Source organism: Chrysemys picta, chromosome 12 (genome assembly GCF_011386835.1).
Source record: "Chrysemys picta bellii isolate R12L10 chromosome 12, ASM1138683v2, whole genome shotgun sequence".
NCBI classification, from domain to species: Eukaryota; Metazoa; Chordata; order Testudines; family Emydidae; genus Chrysemys; species Chrysemys picta.
Window position 1 is genome coordinate 28,998,361 of NC_088802.1, and position 18,837 is coordinate 29,017,197.

At 45.5% G+C, this 18,837-nt stretch overlaps 1 protein-coding gene across 14 annotated transcripts in view; it reads right to left on the bottom strand.

The window, feature by feature from the left end:
* LOC101937991 (uncharacterized) overlaps window positions 1-18,837 on the bottom strand; it is an 83,934-nt gene that overhangs the window by 22,419 nt on the left and 42,678 nt on the right. For 4 of the 14 annotated variants that reach the window (XM_065562426.1, XM_065562424.1, XM_065562427.1 and 1 more), the window contains 7 exons: window positions 14,370-14,427; window positions 14,131-14,223; window positions 13,954-14,051; window positions 13,755-13,865; window positions 7,709-7,881; window positions 4,386-4,487; window positions 1,171-2,643 (listed from right to left, as the gene is read on the bottom strand). In XM_065562426.1, coding sequence (XP_065418498.1) covers window positions 1,319-2,643; window positions 4,386-4,487; window positions 7,709-7,847 — 1,566 coding nt within the window. In that variant the 5' untranslated portion in view covers window positions 7,848-7,881; window positions 13,755-13,865; window positions 13,954-14,051; window positions 14,131-14,223; window positions 14,370-14,427 and the 3' untranslated portion in view covers window positions 1,171-1,318. Of the gene's footprint in view, window positions 1-1,170; window positions 2,644-4,385; window positions 4,488-7,708; window positions 7,882-13,754; window positions 13,866-13,953; window positions 14,052-14,130; window positions 14,224-14,310; window positions 14,428-14,503; window position 18,837 lie in introns of those variants that run through there. The other 10 variants (XM_065562421.1, XM_065562418.1, XM_065562422.1 and 7 more) reach the window with 5 other exon arrangements.

Here is an 18,837-nt window from a genome sequence, read left to right on the forward strand (position 1 = left end):
AGTAGCACGTAGTCTGGAATCATTGCATAACAAAACATGGCAGCGTATGGTCCCGGTGTTTGCTGGCATGCAGACAATATCCATTCCTTATCTCTCTTTGTTATCCTCAGGAGAGTGATATCATTCACGGTCACCTGGTTGAAATGGGGTGATTTTATTAAGGGGACATTCAGAGGCGCCCGTTCCTGCTCTTCTGAACAGAAATGTTCCCCGCTGTTAACCACGCGGTGCGGGGAGGGGTGAAGTGATCATCCCAGAGAATCGTGTGTGTGTGTGGGGGGGGTGGTTTACTTGGGTTTGTGCCGCATGTTAACTGGGAAACCGCAGCCCCTCCTTTTACATTGAAAACCCATTTTAAATGGACAACCCAATTCATCCTTGATATGGGAAATGCGCTGCTGTTTGAAACCTTTCCCGCATGTTAAGAAGGTTAAAAAAGCCAAAACACTGTGGCCTACCATGGCTGCCTGCAAGCCGAAATATGCGACCTTGTAATGAAAGAGTGTACCCATTGCTCTCTAAAATGTGTCTTTTTTAACCACCTCTCCCTTCTCCTCCACCAGCTGCAAATGTTTCTCCTTCGCAGAGGCTAGTGAACATTAGAAAGAGAAAACGTAGGACGATATGTTCACGGAGCTGCAGATGTCCTCCCACGCTGATAGAGCACAGCAGAATGCGTGGAGGCAGTCAATGTCGGACATGAGAAAAGCACAATATGAACGAGAGGAGAGGTGGCGGGCTGAATGGCGTGATGAAAAGAGCAAGTGGCGGGCTGAAGACGATAGGTGGCGTCAGCTTGCAGACAGACGGCAAGAGTCAATGCTCCGTCTGCTGGAGCATCAAACTGATATGCTCGAGCGTATGGTTGAGCTGCAGGAAAGGCAGCAGGAGCAGAGACCGCCGCTACAGCCCCTGTTTAACCAACAGCCCTCCTCCCCAAGTTCCATAGCCTACTCACCAAGACGCCCAAGAACACGGTGGGGGGGCCTCCGGCCACCCAGTCACTCCACCCCAGATGATCGCCCAAGCATCAGAAGGCTGGCCTTCAATAAGAGTTAAAGTTTTAAAATGCAGTGTGTCCTTTTCCATCCCTCCTCCCCCACCCATCCCAGGCTACCTTGGCAATTATCCCCCTACTTCTGTGAGGAACTAATAAAGAATGCATGAATGTGAAAAAACAATGACTTTATTGCCTCTGCAAGCGGTGCTCGAATTGGGGAGGGGAGGGTGGGGTGGGGTGGTTGGTTTACAGGGAAGTAGAGTGAACCGGGTGGGGGGGCGGTTTGGAGGGTTCATCAAGGAGAAACAAACAGAAGTTTCACATGGTAGCCTGGCCAGTCACAAAACTCGTTTTCAAAGCTTCTCTGATGCGCACCGCGCCCTGCTGTGCTCCTCTAACCGCCCTGGTGTCTGGCTGTGCGTAATCAGCGGCCAGGCGAGTTGCCTCAACCTCCCACCCCGCCATAAATGTCTCCCCCTTACTCTCACAGATATTGTGGAGCACACAGCAAGCAGCAATAACAATGGGGATATTCTTTTCGCTGAGGTCTGAGCGAGTCAGTAAGCTGCGCCAGCGCGCTTTTAAACGTCCAAATGCACATTCCACCACCATTCGGCAGTTGCTCAGCCTGTAGTTGAACAGGTCCTGACTCCTGTCCAGGCTGCCTGTGTACGGCTTCATGAGCCATGGCATTAAGGGGTAGGCTGGGTCCCCAAGGATCACGATAGGCATTTCAACATCCCCAACGGTTATTTTCTGGTCCGGGAAGAAAGTCCCTTCCTCCAGCTGTCGAAACAGACCAGAGTTCCTGAAGACGCGAGCATCATGTACCTTTCCCGGCCATCCCACGTTGATGTTGGTGAAACGTCCCTTGTGATCCACCAGGGCTTGCAGCAGCATTGAAAAGTACCCCTTGCGGTTTACGTAGTCGGTGGCTTGGTGCTCCGGTGACAAGATAGGGATATGGGTTCCGTCTATGGCCCCGCCACAGTTTGGGAATCCCATTTCAGCAAAACCATCCACTATTGACTGCACGTTGCCCAGAGTCACTGCCCTTGCTATCACCAGGTCTTTCATTGCCCTGGCAAATTGGATCACAGCAGCCCCCACCGTAGATTTGCCCACTCCAAATTGATTCCCGACTGACCGGTAGCTGTCTGGCGTTGCAAGCTTCCACAGGGCTATCACCACTCGCTTCTGAACTGTGAGGGCTGCTCTCATCTTGGTATCCTGGCGTTTCAGGGTAGGGGAAAGCAAGTCACAAAGTTCCATGAAAGTGCCCTTACGCATGCGAAAGTTTCGCAGCCACTGGGAATCGTCCCATACCTGCAGCACGATGCGGTCCCACCAGTCTGTGCTTGTTTCCCGGGCCCAGAATCGGCGTTCCACGGCATGAACCTGCCTCAGTGACACCATGATTTCCACATTGCTGGGGCCTGTGCCTTGTGAGAGGTCTATGTCCATGTCAATTTCCTCATCACTCTCATCGCCTCGCTGCAATCGCCTCCTCGGCTGGTCCGGGTTTCGCCTTGGCATGTCCTGGCTCTGCATATACTCCAGGACAATGCGCGTGGTGTTCATAGTGCTCATAATTGCCGCGGTGATCTGAGCGGGCTCCATGATCCCAGTGCTAGCTATGGCGCCTGGTCAGAAAAAAGGCGCGAAACTAGTATCTGATGGACCAGGAGAAGGAGGGAGGGCAGGAGGGAGGGAGGGCCGAGTGACAACATGGCTTACAGGTACAGGAACAGGGAATTAAAATCAAGAAAGGTGGTTGTGCATCAGGGAGAAACACAAACAACTGTCACACAGAATGGTCCCCCCAAAGATTAAACTGAAAACCCTGGGCTTAGCAGGCCATTGATTTCACGGAGGAAGGTGAAGCAAATGAATACAGAACAAAGCTATTTTTTACATCTTAAGACGACGGTGCAGCGTGACTGATAGCCCTCGGCATCTTTCTGGGTGCTTGGCAGCAAATACTGGGCGCTTGGCAGTTAGTGTATTACGATGGCCTTCAGGCCTATTGCACAATCTGCTGCTCAGGGAAGACTCTGCTAATGTGCGATGACCCAACTTGTAATAGAACGGTTAACAGTCGTAATACACCATCTACTGCCAAAAGGCAAGGGGCTGGTGCAATGCAGCCCCACGGCTGCCAGCACCCAGATCGCCAATGAAGGCTACCAGTCTACTGCACCGTCTACCGCCAAAAGGCAGTTAGCAGCTGCTGCTGTGTAGCAATGCAGTCCCACGTCTGCCGGCACCCAGAGGACATATGGTGACGGTGAGCTGAGCGGGCTCCATGCTTGCCGTGGTATGTTGTCTGCACAGGTAACCCAGGTAAAAAGGCGCGAATCTATTGTCTGCCGTTGCTGTGACGGGGGGAGGGGCCTGACGACATGTACCCAGAACCTCCCGCGACACTGTTTTGCATCATCCGGGCATTGGGATCTCAACCCAGAATTCCAAGGGGCGGCGGAGACTGCGGGAACTGTGGGATAGCTGTGGGATAGCTACCCATAGTGCAATGCTCCGGAAGTCGACGCTAGCCTCGTACTGTGGACGCGGTCCGCCGACTAGAGCACTTAGAGCATTTTATGTGGGGACACACACAATCGGCTGTATACAATCGATTTCTATAAAACCGCCTTCTATAAATTCGAACTAATTTCGTAGTGTAGACATACCCTTAGATAAAAATTGTAAACTGTTGAAGTTAAACTTTAGTCTTAGAAAGCACATTTTTAAGTTTGTTTGTTTGTAACAATTTCTATCTTTATCCCTTGTACTGGAATTAACTTCAATCCTATCTCTTTAATCAAATAAACTTTTGTACTTTTTATCTAAACCAGCTCAGTGCTTGGATTGAGATAGGAGGGTCTGTCAAACACCAGTGAAATTAATGAGCTGCAGTGTATTGCCTCTTTAAAGGAGCAACAAACTTAATAACTTCTGTGAGTATTCTAGGAGCGTTCTGGGCACTGCAGGGAGACAGTTTTTAGGAAATTCAGCACTGGAGGGGTGTTGGTGTCTGGGCTAACAATAACTGGGCAGTGGAAGCCAGGCTGTGACCTACAGGCTTGTCTGCTGGCTGTTGGTGTCTGGGCTATGAGCCACAGTAGCAGAGCATATAAGGCATCATAGTTGTAGGACAGGCAGTGACATAACTCCTTACTGGTCTGGGTTGAACCCCAAAATGTCACAGCCTCCCAAACCCTTCCCCAGAGGAGAGAGATGAGGGGACCCATCCTTCCTCCACATCCTCTAAATATAGAAGAAGGTAGGGGCTGAAGGGTCAGACAGGCTTGATGAAAATTCATATGTGATGTCTGCCATGAGGATACAATAATTGGTCTCTTAGTCAGTTTAGCTGAATCCTCACCTGTGTGGACATTCCTCAGGATCTCCCCTTCCTCGTAGCCCTGGAGATCAGGGACCCACGGCTCCTCCCCTTGTTCCAGCCGGGAGATCATGTCAGGTTTTGCTGGGGAAGCAAGGAAACAAGTGCTGATCGTGTTTATTAAAATGAAACTGTTATTCCTTCCAAACTGAGGATCTGAATAGCCCATCCAGATAGGCTCCTTCCTCTCTCCTCCCACCCTATAGGGACTGGGCTATAAATCATAAAATATCCCATGACACACTGCTCTGGAGCAACAGCTTATCCATTCTACCTAGGGAATGGCTCTGCCTTATTCCCATGGGGAGCTGAGGAGAGTTGCTACACTCTGAAGGTATCTGGGATACAACTAAAGTCTTAATCACTGCCAATTCCCAACCCCCAAAACACACACACACAACGCATATTCCTTCACAAAACAAGCCACAATTGGAAAATGTTACATAGACTGTGAACTTTTTGAGGTAGGGACTGTCTTTCACTATGTGTCCATGTACCACCTGGCTCAGAAAAGCTCTGATCCCTGACTGGGGCTTTTAGGTGCTTTCCCAATGCAAGTTGTTCAGAAATAAACAGAGGTAACACCACCCATGGCCTGGAAAGAAGATCGATAGACACCTACCCCCAGTGCAGTGCAGAGAGCAAAGAACCTCTTCTCATGAGTCATGATAAACTAGGACTAGGGCAGATCCACATGGTGATCAATGGTCACTCAGCCCTTCCCCATCACCCATGAGACCTGCTCTGCCCCCATCGCTGCCCGTCTGGCGGACATCAAAGGACTGGTGCTGGATCTCATCCCCTCAACCTGTTCCATACCCCACAGACCCAGAGAAAACAGCTCTGGAGATGGAGTAGCCATTCTCATCCAACCTGGCCTCAAACTGCAGAATCATAGAAATGTAGGCCTGGAAGGAAACTCGAGAAGCAATTAAGTCCAGTCCCCTGCACTCATGGCAGGACTAACTATACCTAGACCATGCCTGACAGGTGTTTGTCCAACCTGTTCTTAAAACCCTACAATGATGTGGATTCCATTAGCCTCCATTAGTAACCTGTTCCAGTGCTTAACTATCCTTATAGTTAGAAAGTGTTTTCCTGATATCTGACCTAAATATCTCTTGCTGCAGATTAAGCCCATTATTTCTTATCCTACCTTCAGTGGACATGGAGAACAACTGATCCTCATCCTTGTTACAACAGCTCTTAGCATATTTGAAGATTGTTATCAGGTCCTCCCTCAGGCTTCTTTTTTCAAGACTAGACACATCCATTTTTTTTAAACCTGACTTCACAAGTCATGTTCTCAAAACCTTTTATCATTTTCAATGCTTTGATCTGGATTCACTCCAGTTTGTCCACATCTTTCTTAAATTGTGGTGCCCAAAACTAGTTAACACAGTACTCTAGCTGAAGTGTCATCAGTGCTGAGTTGAATGGGACAATTACCTCCAGTGTCTTACATACAACAGTCCTGTTAATACACCCCAGAATGGCATTGTAGGGTTACCATATTTTGTGCCTCCCAAAGGAGGACACTCCACGGGGCCCCGGCCCCGCCCCAACTCCGCCCCCTCCCCAAAGTCTCCGCCCCCTCCCCTGCTTCCCGCGAACATTTGAGTCGCGGGAAGCCTGAAGCAGGTAAGGGGGAGTGTGTGGGGAGGAGGCGCGGCCCAGGCTGGCCCCGGCCCTGGGGTGCCGGCCCCGGGCCCGGGCCCGGCGACCACCCCCGGCCCGCCCAGCACTGCGGTCCCTGGCCCGGCCCCCGGGCCCCCGGCCGAGCACCCCCGGCCCCCGGCACCGCACCGCCGGTCCCCAGCCCGTCCCCCGGCACCGCCGTCCCGTCCCCCGAGCCCCCGGCCTGGCCTGGCACCGCCGGCCCCTGAGCCGCCGGTGCCGGCCCGGCCCCCGAGTCCCCGGCCCGGCCCCGCCGGCGCCCCCGAGCCCCCGGCCCGGCCCGGCCGGCCTGGCCCTGGAGCCCCCGGCCAGGCACCGCACCGCCGGCCCGGCCCCGGAGCCCCCGTCCTGTCCCGGCCCCGCTCCGCCGGCCCGGCCCGGCCCCCAAGCCCCCGGCCCGACCCCCGAGCCCCCAGCCCAGCCCCCGAGCACCCGCACGGCCGGCCCGGCATGTCCCGATTTTCCCGGACATGTCCGGCTTTTTGGGCTTTCCCCCCGGACGGGGATTTGGAGCCCAAAAAGCCGGACATGTCCGGGAAAATCCGGACGTATGGTAACCCTACATTAACCTTTTTTTCAACTGCATCACATTGTTGATTCACATTCAATTTGTGATTCACTATCACGCCAAGATTATTTTCTCAGTACTACTCTTTAGCCAGTTATTTCTCATTGTGTATTAGTACTTTTCACTTGTCTTTACTAAATGTCATCTTGCTCATTTCAGGTAATTTTTGCAATTGTCAAGACTGTTTGGAATTCTAATCCTGTCCTTGCAACCCCTCCCAGCTTGGTGTCTTCCACAAATTTTATTAGCATTCTTACCACTTGACTCCATCAGGTCATTAATGAAAATATTGACTAAAACTGGACCCAAGACAGATCACTGTGAACCCCCACAAAATACGTCTTCCTCATTTAACAGCATTCTATAGGTAGCTATTATTTGAGTAGAGTTTTTCAACTAGTTGTGCACCCGCTTTACAACAATTCCATCTAGACCACATTTCCATAGTTTGCTTATGAGAGTGTAATGTGAGACTGTGATGGAGAAGACAGATCTCCTTTCTTTGATTCCAGAACCCAAACCACTGGGACACCCTGCCTAGGCACCAGACATTCACATAGTAAGACACAGTCCCTGTCCCAAAGTCTAAAATGACTCTTTGGAGTCTGGTCCTGAAGTTTTTTTTGCTGTAAGTAGCCATCTTACAGCAAAAAAACTTCAGGACCAGACTCCAAAGGGAAACTGCTGAGCTCCAGTTGATTTGCAAATTTGACACCATCAGATCAGGATTGAACAAAGACTGTGAATGGCTATCCAACTACAGAAGCAGTTTCTCCTCCCTTGGTGTTCACAGCTCAACTGCTAGCAGAGCACCTCACCCTCCCTGACTGAACTAACCTCGTTATCTCCATACTGATTTATACCTGCCTCTGGAAATTTCCATTACTTGCATCTGAAGAAGTGAGGTTCTTACCCACGAAAGCTTATGCTCCCAATACTTCTGTTAGTCTTAAAGGTGCCACAGGATCCTCTGTTGCTTTTTACAGATTCAGACTAACACTGCTACCCCTCTGATACTCCCCCAACAGCTTCTCTTACCCAAGACGACAGAAATTCTTACCCAGCGAGGTCACAGTCTCATAATTCTCCTGCATGACATCCCTGTACAGGGCTCTCTGACCCAGGTCTAGCAAAGCCCACTCTTCCTCCGTGAAATACACAGCCACATCCTCAAAGGTCACCAGCTCCACTCCAGCCATTTCCTTTCCCCGTCTCTCAAGGGAATGAGACAACCTGAAGCAAAATGTGGTTGTTATTCTGCAGCCTGTCCAGGTTAGAAAGGTGACTGGGGATGTTTTGGAAGGGGATTTAGTCTGTTTCACACCCCTATTCCCCACAGGTTCTTTCCCTGCAGACAGATGTTCTAGACTGATTCTGGGGAAATGTTTTTAATAGCTTTTTCAAACAATAGCCTTTTAAATCCATATTCACTTTTCTCAAAAAGTGGCCAGAGTTTCAAAAATGCTGAGCCTGCAACACTGGGGTTCAGTGCTGAGTGCCCAAAGCTACTGAAATCAATCCACTTACTCTGGAGCCTGAATATGGATTTAGGAGACTAAATTTAGGCTCTTGTTTAAATACAAGATCGTGACACCATCACCTTATTATACCATGGACCCAGCCCCCTCCCACCAAGACTAAACCCAGCGACGTTTTTCCATACTAGAGATTAAGTGAATTCAATGGGACCAGAAAGAAAAGTTAAAAAAAACACGTTAAAAAAAATGTGGGATGCATCTGGACATGCCTGATTTTTCCCTTTTACAACCTGCACCATCATGTGGTCATGTTCTGGTAAATCACCAGTATATAATTTTAAAATGTGATCAAGCGGTAACCTTTTACTGCATTTCTTTAAAAATATATATACTATGATACCCACAGGCATAGATGACTGGTTTCTACTGATGGGGGGGGGGGCCACAATTTAAAGATTTGCCCTCCCAAAAGCTTGAGTCATGCCCCCCTAGGCACATCCCCTCCCCACTCTTAGTGGTCCCTCCCTGCAGCTCCGAGGTGTGCCTCACAGGGAGAGGACCCGGCCAGCAAACCCTGGCAGAAATCTGGGGGGGCACCCCCACTCTCAATGAGTTGCCTCTGTCCAGAGGTTACCAGTAGGGAGATGTGTGTCCCTGGTGAAACACAATATTATTAGAGTTACTGTTTTAAAAAGTCATGTTAGCTTTAGGAAAGAAGTTACTGACTTGGGGAAATCTGTTGGAATTGAAAAATTTGCCTGGTCCATGTTTTGGTAGTAAAGGGGCCAGACAGTGTTCCCTGGGTAAGTTGTGGGTGTGGGTATTAACAATAAGCCCCAAGGGTATTCCAGACATAGATTCCTTTAGGAGCAGTCGCTGAGAAAAATATCTAAAAAAGAAGCATCCTCTGATAAAATATGTGTTAATTGCACAGTGTTCAAAATCCAGTATCGTCAGATAGGATGTTCCTTCTATGTTAAACTTGAGCACATTATCAGAAACCCTATACACTGTCATACTTACTGTAGAGGGCAGTGCTGCAGCAAAACAAATCTACTCTCAAGTTTCCAGTTTCAATGAGAGAATAATGATCAGTGCATTCCTGGTCTGGGGTCAGGTTACAGGCATACAGCATGTAGGCCTGTGCAAATTCACCAGGATCAATCAAGCATGCTCAGTCTTTTACATCTTTCCCAGTAGCCTGTGTGAGATCCACGTACTCCCTCATGCATTTCCATTTCTCAAAATCAGGTTGTAGAGGTTTAACTTGCACCTACTCACCATCCACATATAAGTCCACAAAATTAATGTCATAATGTTTAAAGTTGAAAGTGCTGTTAACGTAATTACTACTGAAGGCATCATGATCTATAAAGCCAATAACGAACTGTTTGGTAACTGCCCCTGAAAGAGGTTTTCCTGGTTACTGACATGACTGCAGCTGGAATACTATACACCTTCATCATGCCCACCCAGTCCAGGGTACTTAGCGTTGGTGGTTGTTAGAACCTCTGCATGGCCCAAACAAACCCCTGAGTAACTTTCACCTGTTTCACAAAACAGGACGCTGAAATAATGTGTACTTTATAATTCTGAGTGGCGTTCCCACTCATCAGGCAAAACATTTCTTTGACTTTAATTTTTGAAGTCCATGTCCTTCAGCAGCAATTTTTCTTGAAAAAATAAATCACTGTGTAAAGGTCCCAGCAAATCCAGCTTTCTGCTGATGGCTGTTAGGTCAGCCCTGAGTATAAAACCTGTTACCCACACTGTCCAAAATGGTGCTATTGTGGGCCCCTGCTGTCTCTCTGAAACATGCCTGTGGAAACGTGTGTAGCTAGGGTATGATTGCTGTAGTTCAGAATCAATTCTATCAAGATTCTGTAAGCGTAACAATTGTTGCTCTGGCTGATAAGACAGCCACCTACAGTGACATCCAGCTGGTTAAAAAGGGTGGTGATGGGGTAATTTGTTAGGGTGACGTGGCATCTTTGTTAGTGTCCGCCCCATCTTCTTTCAGAACCTTGCGGCACAGGTACAGCAATGTGCTGTGAGGTCTAGGTAACGAGCCCCAGGCCTCAAAATAAAATAAAAAAATTCTAGAGGGGAAATCACAGTTAAGGTAGCCAAAGGTGGCACCTTGGCATAAAAACTATTCTCAATGTTGGTTTGAGCAGGGCTATTTGAAACAGACCCAATTCTGATTTAGGACAATTCTTCAGAATTGCTATGAATGAAAGCCATTTTGAGTTTTAAAATACATCCCTTTTACCATGGGTGATGCTCTGCTTCCTCTTCTTAGAGAGTCTTCTAGGCTTATGGCTGCAGCATCTTTTAACAGCTTTTATTTTCTTTTTTAAAGTGCCGGGAGACCCTGTAAATGGAAGGCTTGATGCCGCTCTTTTGCTCCTAATCACCGCAAGACCAGAACCTTCCTGTTTTATGTGCATGCCCACTTTATTCATAACAGCGCTAGACAAAATTACAACCAAAGATGTAAATTGTGTAACAGCTATTTTCATGTGGGGCTTACTGATTTCTAGACCCTTTCTCAATATTGTTAGTTTTTCTAAAAAGACTGTGGAACATCCTTCCTAAACCATCCTCATACATAGCTGGTAATACAGGATAACCCAGCAAGGCATAACCAGCCTGAGCCTTGTAATAGTTTTATACAGAGAGGGGGGCCCCCTAATTTTGTGTAGTCAACATCCTTCAACTTTCCTGGGGTGCACATGCAGTTTAATGATCACTTTCCCAAAACAAAATGAAACGTGTTTATTCCATTGTGTCTTTATTTCAGTAGAGATGGATCTGATGTGCTGCTTACTCATGGATACTTAATGGGATTTGTCACCCGTGATAGTTGGCTAGGAACACAGCACAGCAACGGAAGAGAGTAGTCCCCCACTAACCGATGTTCCACTATATCCATGTAAATGTATGATGAATTTACCTCCACCACCACTCTAATATCAGCAGGGTGAGGGGCTATCATGCAAGAATACTCCCAGTCCTATCACCAATCCCCCTCTCCCCACCCCCAGTGTGGAAAAAATACTTTTCTTCATTTGCTTTTAACCAAGTCCTTCTGGTCACTGCTTCATCACCGACACTGAGCTCTGCTTTCTTGGGATTGCTGTTAATAGTTTTGTTGATGTTCTCTAATAAATGCTGGGTGTTTTAACAATAGCCTGGTAGTACGAGCTCTTTTATCACAAATGGTAAAGCAAAAGAAATTATGGTCCATAAGTGACCAGAATGAATTTCTGATAAAGCAACATCCCAATTACCATAAGAACAGCACACTGGGTCAATCAGACCAATGGTCCATCTAGCCCAGTATCCTGTCTTCAGACAGTGGCCAGTGCCAGGTGCCCCAGAAGGAATGAACAGAACAGGTAACCACCAAGTGATCCATCCCCTGTTGTCCATTCCCAGCTTCTGGCAAACAGAGGCTAGGGACATCATCACTGCCCATCCTAGCTAATAGCCATTGATGGACCTGTCCTCCATGGACTTATCTTAGTTCTTTTTTGAACCTGGTTATACTCTTGGCCTTCACAATATCCTCTGGCAAAGAGTTCCACAGGTGACTCTGCATTGTCTGAAGTACTTTCTTTTGTTTGTTTTAAACCTATTGCCTATTAAATCACATTTAAAGTATAAAGCTGGAAATAGCATTTTGAGGAAAGGTCCCCAGAGATGCATTTCTAGGTAAGATGACATAAAACCCACCTTCAGTCAGTTTCCTCCTTATCACAGGTCTTGAACTTGAGACATTTTGACCCAATTGTTAAATTTTCCAGGTCAGCTTTCCATTTCACCAGAAAATACTTGTTTCTCCCCTGTCTTTTCTTTGATAGAATCTTTTCTATTTTGTAAACACAGGCCTAGCTAATGTTTACTTTTTGTAATTCTTCAGGGCAAAAAGAGCCTACAACTTCCTCTTCTCCATAATCTTTTAATGTGTACACAGTTTGCTGCCCTTATGATGAAACACCCAACATAAATATTTCATCAGTAGAAGTTTGCTGATATCCCTTTTCAAAAGCTCCTTTTAATTTAGAAACCTTATGGGATCTCTTTTCTGAAAAAGAGAGTGTAGCACCTGTATTTTAAAGCTATTCCCATAGACCATTTCTGACAGGCTCAATGAGTTAGTATGGGTAATATAAATCAGTTCTGAAAACTTCTGTTGTAACTGTGCTTGAAGGCATGCAGGACACATCGATGTATGAAAAGGTGCTATGGGCATTAAAATACCTCCATGTCTTTGATTTTAAACTTCTCCATGACCCTCACCTTGACTTTATTATCGGTAAAAAAATCATGTACACCTTGTTGTTTTAACAAAGTCTTTAAAGCTTTGTTAAAAATAGATGAGGAAAAGAGTTCTTAAATTTCTGAGGCACCCAACCCTGGCTGAAAAGAGCTTCATCATTATTTAAGGCTACCACCCAGTTGTATTTAGACAAAATATCTATCACTGTTAACATTTATTTATTACTATCATTGAGGTTCAAGCTGGGAATCACAATGATCAAATGAGCCTGCCATTGTGCATCCACATCAGACACAACCATTTTATTTCTTTTAATCTTGATTCTTGCTGGCTTGTGCTGCATGTGAGTATCTTGGTCTACAAGCCAAGATGCAATCTGCTTTCTGCTAAGAGTTTTACCACATTTATTAGCAGCCTGAAATAAGTGGAAGGTGGGGGAGAGAAGGGGGAAATCACACATCCAAAACTCCCAACCTCCCTGGGAGAAAAATACATTTTCTTTTACAAGCCTGTGACATTCTGGGTATGTGACCCAGACCTGAGGAAGAACTCTGTGTAGCTCAAAAGCTTGTCTCTCTCACTAACAGAAGTTGGCCCAATAATAGACATTACCTCACGCACCTTGCCTCTTTATCAAGCCCGTCATTTCTGACTCCAAGACTTAAGTATATATAAGAAAACACTAACAAAAAAAATACAGAGCAAGGCATCATATTTTACATTAGATTCTTAAAAGCAGAGTTGTATACAATCAAGTGAAGCAACTATGCACAGCTGATAACATCTTTCTATTTATAGGTGCTACAAAACTAATCTTAAACATCCATTGTGTTTCTGAAAGAAAGAAATTGTACATCTTCATCAATATTCAGTTGTGTTCTTTTTGACCCCTTAGGGAGAAGTTTTGTCATGTAAGAAGTTTTATAAGCTTTTTTTAACAACCCTCTGACATATCGTCAGGCCAGTTTTCATTGGCACCTTATTTCCAGTGCCTGCCAGCAGTGACAATCTGCTGAAGCTTCTACCTCCCTTATCATTTTAATAACTTCAGTTACAGTTTGAGTGCTCAAGTTAAGCTCCTTCAGTTTGTAGCCTGTGGCCATAATTGTATTTAAGAGCCATGCCATAGTCAATTTAAAAGAAGTGCATCTGACCTGGTGAAACATTTCTGTGCACCCTCAAAGGATACAATTATGGCTGTGTGAGTGGGTTCATCTATCACACAGGCTTCACAGTTATCAAAGAGCTGACCCTTAAGTGGTGGTAATTGGCTTTGCCTACAACAACCCAAACAATATCAGTCATAACACCTTCTTTACAGCTCGGTCGGTTAGCCCCCTTACTTTGCTATAGGTTTTCTTTTAAGTCTCCTTTTTGCAAAAGCAGCATGTACATATCAGATTTATTCTTCCAGAAGGCTGGTTCTCTTTATCCGACTAATCCGCTAAAGAGGTCTGTCAAAAGCAGAGAAAATAATAGGTTTTTAATTCTTTGTTGCAGTAATTTACAAATTAAAAAGGCAAAAATTGTAACTTGTACTACCTAGATCACCCCCTCTTCTGTTTCTGAAATGTCATCATTCCTAGTGACCATGCTGTTGGGCATTGTCTGTCTCTCCGTCTCATCTATGATCCCTGTTACTATGAACAAACATATAAATGTATTTAAGCCCTTATAATTTTGCATCAATTTCTTGTAAAATGCCATAAGGGGTCTTACCTCATCTTGCAATTCTGTCTCAGACTGCTCTGCTTCTGATGGCAACTCGCTACGTACCCTGGCTGTAATCCTGTATGACTCCAGCTTAGTTATCTGTCAAAAACAACAAAAAGCACATTTTAAAGGTACAATTGCAATTTTTTTCCCCAGAAGCTGTGTAAAAACTGCCAGTTGTTTTACCATGATGATATTGCCATTTGACCAGCAATTGTCAGTTACTGCCTGACTCTTGGCCTCACCATCCTCCAACGATACCTTGGCCACCACCATATATACAGGCTCTTCTTCCTCTCCTTCCTACAAAAAGCATAAATATATTTAGCCTCTTATAATTTTGCAGCAATTTATCATAAAATAATACAGGCCATCTCACCTCAGACCTTAACTCTGCCTGCATCATAGCCAGCAACAAATGCCTCTGCATCCTATCTTGAAGTACTTTTACATCTTTTGCCTTATTTACAACAGGCGATGGCCCCACAGAGTCTCCCTGGTTCTTTGGTTCGATTTCTGGATAGAACGCGGGGTTCGGTACCAGTGATGCCTCTTCAGGGAAATAAGTGTAGGCAGGCTATCTCTTCTGAACACATGTAGGTGCTCCCAGAGGCAATCTGAGCTTCTTGGCATCTGTAGGCATCTTGTAAAAGGCCATGATCGGAACCTACAGGTTCCTAGTTTAAACTGCCTTGCAAAAAAGTAGGTTTTTTATACACACACCGGTCAATCAATCATTGCTTGGGGGTTTACAAATGTTCCAGTCCTCAGAAGGCCATTCCTGACTGGCTCAACAAAAGTGATTAAACAGTGCAATGGAGAATAGCCATGCCCCACCATTATGGCCCATTATGATTGGTTCAGGGAAATGCATTCATTTTAATATTCTATGACACATTGAAAGAATATCTTCTAATTGGTTCAGCCTTGAGCCTGGCTTGTCTGAGGCTGCTGTCCTGGAATTACTGGCATTTGATTAGTGACTGCTCTTGGGGTGAGGTGCTTTTATCTTTCTTGTTTTTTTAAACACTCTCACACACTTTGTAATAATCGTCTTCATTTTCTCTCCCTGCCATTCGGTCAGAGAGCCGCATTTTCCTTTCTTGCTGTTTTACAACTCTCTCTTTTTGTCCACTTTATTTTCCTCTCTCCTTCTGTCTTTTTTCCCCTTTTCATGTAACTAACTCTCTCTCTCTCACATTTTCTGATAATCCACTTTATATTCTCTTGGTCTTTCTCTTCCCCCCTTCTTTCTGAATATTATCCCTCTGTTTTTCTACAGTCGCCTTTCCACGTAGCTAACTCTCTCTCAGAGATAATCTGCTTTATTTCATAAATTATTTTAAAATGACTTAACGCTTCTTTATGCTATTGGCCTATTGAAATGACCTTAACAACAGCTTTAAATGTAAATAAACAAAAAACCCACAAAGCACTATTTATACATTTAGTCCTGATGCATTTTTTTCCCCCCAAAATGACCACCAGGTCAAAAGTGTACATGTCCAAACATGAGTCTGGGCGGGGACATAAAGCAAAAAGGGGGCATGGAAGCCTCTCAAAAGTTATATGATGAGTAAAGGTATAGTTTTTAAACTACTTAGCGTCCCTGCATTCAGGTTAAATGTAAACCAGCCTGAATAAGATGACTGGCAGAACTGAGTGGTTGGTTTGGGGTTTTTGTTCGTTAGTTTTTTGATCTCTCCTGGGCTCAAGATAACAGGACACTGTAAATAAATAAGACTGCTATAAAGGTCCCAGAGTCCACTGTCAAATTCTCCTCCCAACTGGAGCAGCCGTCAGTCCCTTAACTTTGACTATCTGCTCAGGTCTAAAGGAGTACCATTGTCTTGTATGAAATCCACTGGCTCTGTGGATATGGTGAAAGTGGTGGACATGATATACCTTGACTTTAGCAAAGCTTTTGATATCTCCCACAGTATTCTTGACAGCAAGTTAAAAAAGTATGGATTGGATGAATGGACTATAAGGTGGATAGAAAGCTGGCTAGATCATTGGGCTCAATGGGTAGTGATCAATGGCTTGATGTCTAGTTGGCAGCCAGTATCAAGCGGAGTGCCCCAAGGGTCAGTCTTGGGGCTGATTTTGTTCAACATCTTTATTAATTATCTGGATGATGGGATTAATTGCACCCTCAGCAAGTTCGCAGATGACACTAAGCTGGGGGGAGAGGTAGATAACACTGGAGGGTAGGGATAGGGTCCAGAGTGACCTAGACAAATTGGAAGTTTGGGCCAAAAGAAATCTGATGAGGTTCAACAAGGACAAGTGCAGAGTCCTTCACTTAGGAGCGAAGAATACAATGCACCACTACAGCCTGGGAACTGACTGGTTAAGCAGCAGTTCTGCAGAAAAGGACCTGGGGATTACAGTGGACAAGAAACTGGATAGGAGTCAGCAGTGTGCCCTTGTTGCTAAGAAGGCCAATGGCATATTGGGCTGTATTAGTAGGAGCATTGCCAGCAGATTGAGGGAAGTGATTATTCCCCTCTATTCAGCACTGGTGAGGCCACACTTGGAGTATTGCATCCAGTTTTGGTCCCCCCACTACAGAAGGAATGTGGACAAATTGGAGAGAGTCCAGCGGAGGGCAACAAAAATGACTATGGGGCTGGGGCACATGACTTACGAGGAGAGGCTGAGGGAACTAGGGCTATTTAGTCTGCAGAAGAGAAGGGGGGGGGGGGTAATTTGATAGCAGCTTTCAAATACCTGAAGGGGGGAGGGTTCCAAAGAGGATGGAGCTTAGTGGTGGCAGATGACAGAACAAGAAGCAATGGTCTCAAGTTGCAGTGGGGTCTAGGTTGGATATTAGGAAACACTATTTCACTAGGAGGGTGGCGAAGCACTGGAATGGGTTACCTAGGGAGGTGGTAGAATCTCCATCCTTAGAGGTTTTTAAGGCCCGGCTTCACAAAACCTTGGCTGGGATGATTTAATTGGTGTTGGTCCTGCTTTAAGCAGGGGATTGGACTAGGTGACCTCCTGAGGTCTCTTCCAACCTTAATATTCTATGATTCTACGCAATCCCTCTCAAAGGCAATTTTTGCTAAACATACAAGTATAATATTGACAACCTCAAGAATTCAAATTCAACCCCAAAGAATTATGATTTAAAAAAATACATTTTGGATTCTTTTTATTTATCTTTTTGATGCTGAGCCTTTAGAGAGTACTAGCTTCATATTTTCAAGCTCTTTTTCCCTCCACAACCATGAAGGTTAGAATCTCTTATTATTATTCTGTGATTCAAAAGCAGTCTCTTGATTCCAGCTGTTCTTTCAGAATAAAAACAACAAATATTGCCACACTCAAGATAAAATCATCGAAGTTGGTAACAATGGGTGTATGTATTTGACTACCTCCTAGACACATTGATACCAATAAGAACACTCACACTCCATAGAATTAAGGACTTGATTACTTTCTTCTTTTTTTTTCTGGGTAGAGGAATTTGTTTGCAAGCGGAGACTGCAACCACTGATTGGCTGTGACCACTCCCAAAGAATGCATATGTCTAAAATATTTATACATTGCTTTAACAGTTAATACCATTTTGCACTTCCAATTATATAATTCTCACCCATTTTTAGTTAAAAAATAAACCAAATTTCTGTAACTAATTCTCCCATCCTGCTAACACTGAGGCACATGCTTTCATACTTCATTAGCCACATTAATGATCATTTATCTCCTGAAAAAGTTTGAATTTCTAATTGAACGTTCTATTTTCATAGCTGGGTTGCCTCAAGCCAGGATCATCCTTTTTTTGAAGTAGCTTTCCTGGGAAATCTGTAGGTGTGCTCAATACACACTCTCAGGCCTTGACTACACTTGCGGATTCACAGCGCTGCCGCGGCAGCGCTATGAATCGCGAGTGTAGTCGTGCCGCCAGCACTGCGAGAGCTCTCTCACAGCGCTGCAAGTACTCCACTTCTCCGAGGGGAATAGCTTGCAGCGCTGCGAGCGAGCGTGCAGCGCTGCAGGCGCTGATTACACTGGTGCTTTACAGCGCTGCACTCGCTGCGCTCAGGGAGGGTGTTTTTTCACACCCCTGAGTGCAGCAAGTGCAGCGCTGTGAATTGCCAGTGTAGCCAAGGCCTCAGCTTTCCAGGTTTAAGGACTCAGGGTCATCCTTGATGGGCTGATTTCTTTGTATCTCATAAGTGGCAGCCCACTTTCACAGCCTTTTCCTCTCCGCTAAATATTTTTGTTCTGATACATTTCAGTGGCATCCTTCATGCTGACATTTACTTTTTTGTTCTTCCAAAAAAAAAAGATTCTTCTGAAATGAATATTCTGTTACTCTTTTGCATTGGTCTCAGAAATTCCTTATGCCAATGCTATATCACAGTTTTTAAGGAGATGTGCCTGCAATGATTCTAACCAATGAGGTTTACAGGATAGAGACAAGGTGGGTGAGGGAATATCTTTTATTGGACCAACTTCTCTTCATCCAATAAAAGATATTAGCTCACCCACCTTGTCTCTCTAATAACCTAGGACCAACACGGCTATAAACACACTGCATACAGCTTTACATTAGTACAATCCCACAACACAATAATAATATTACTGCCCACTTTTCCCTCAACCCCATCCAGGTGCTGCCCGTTCTCACAGCCCCGCCCCCACTCCAGATACACTGGTTTTGTTTATGGGGGGAGTTCAGTTTGAAATTTTGGTGCAGCT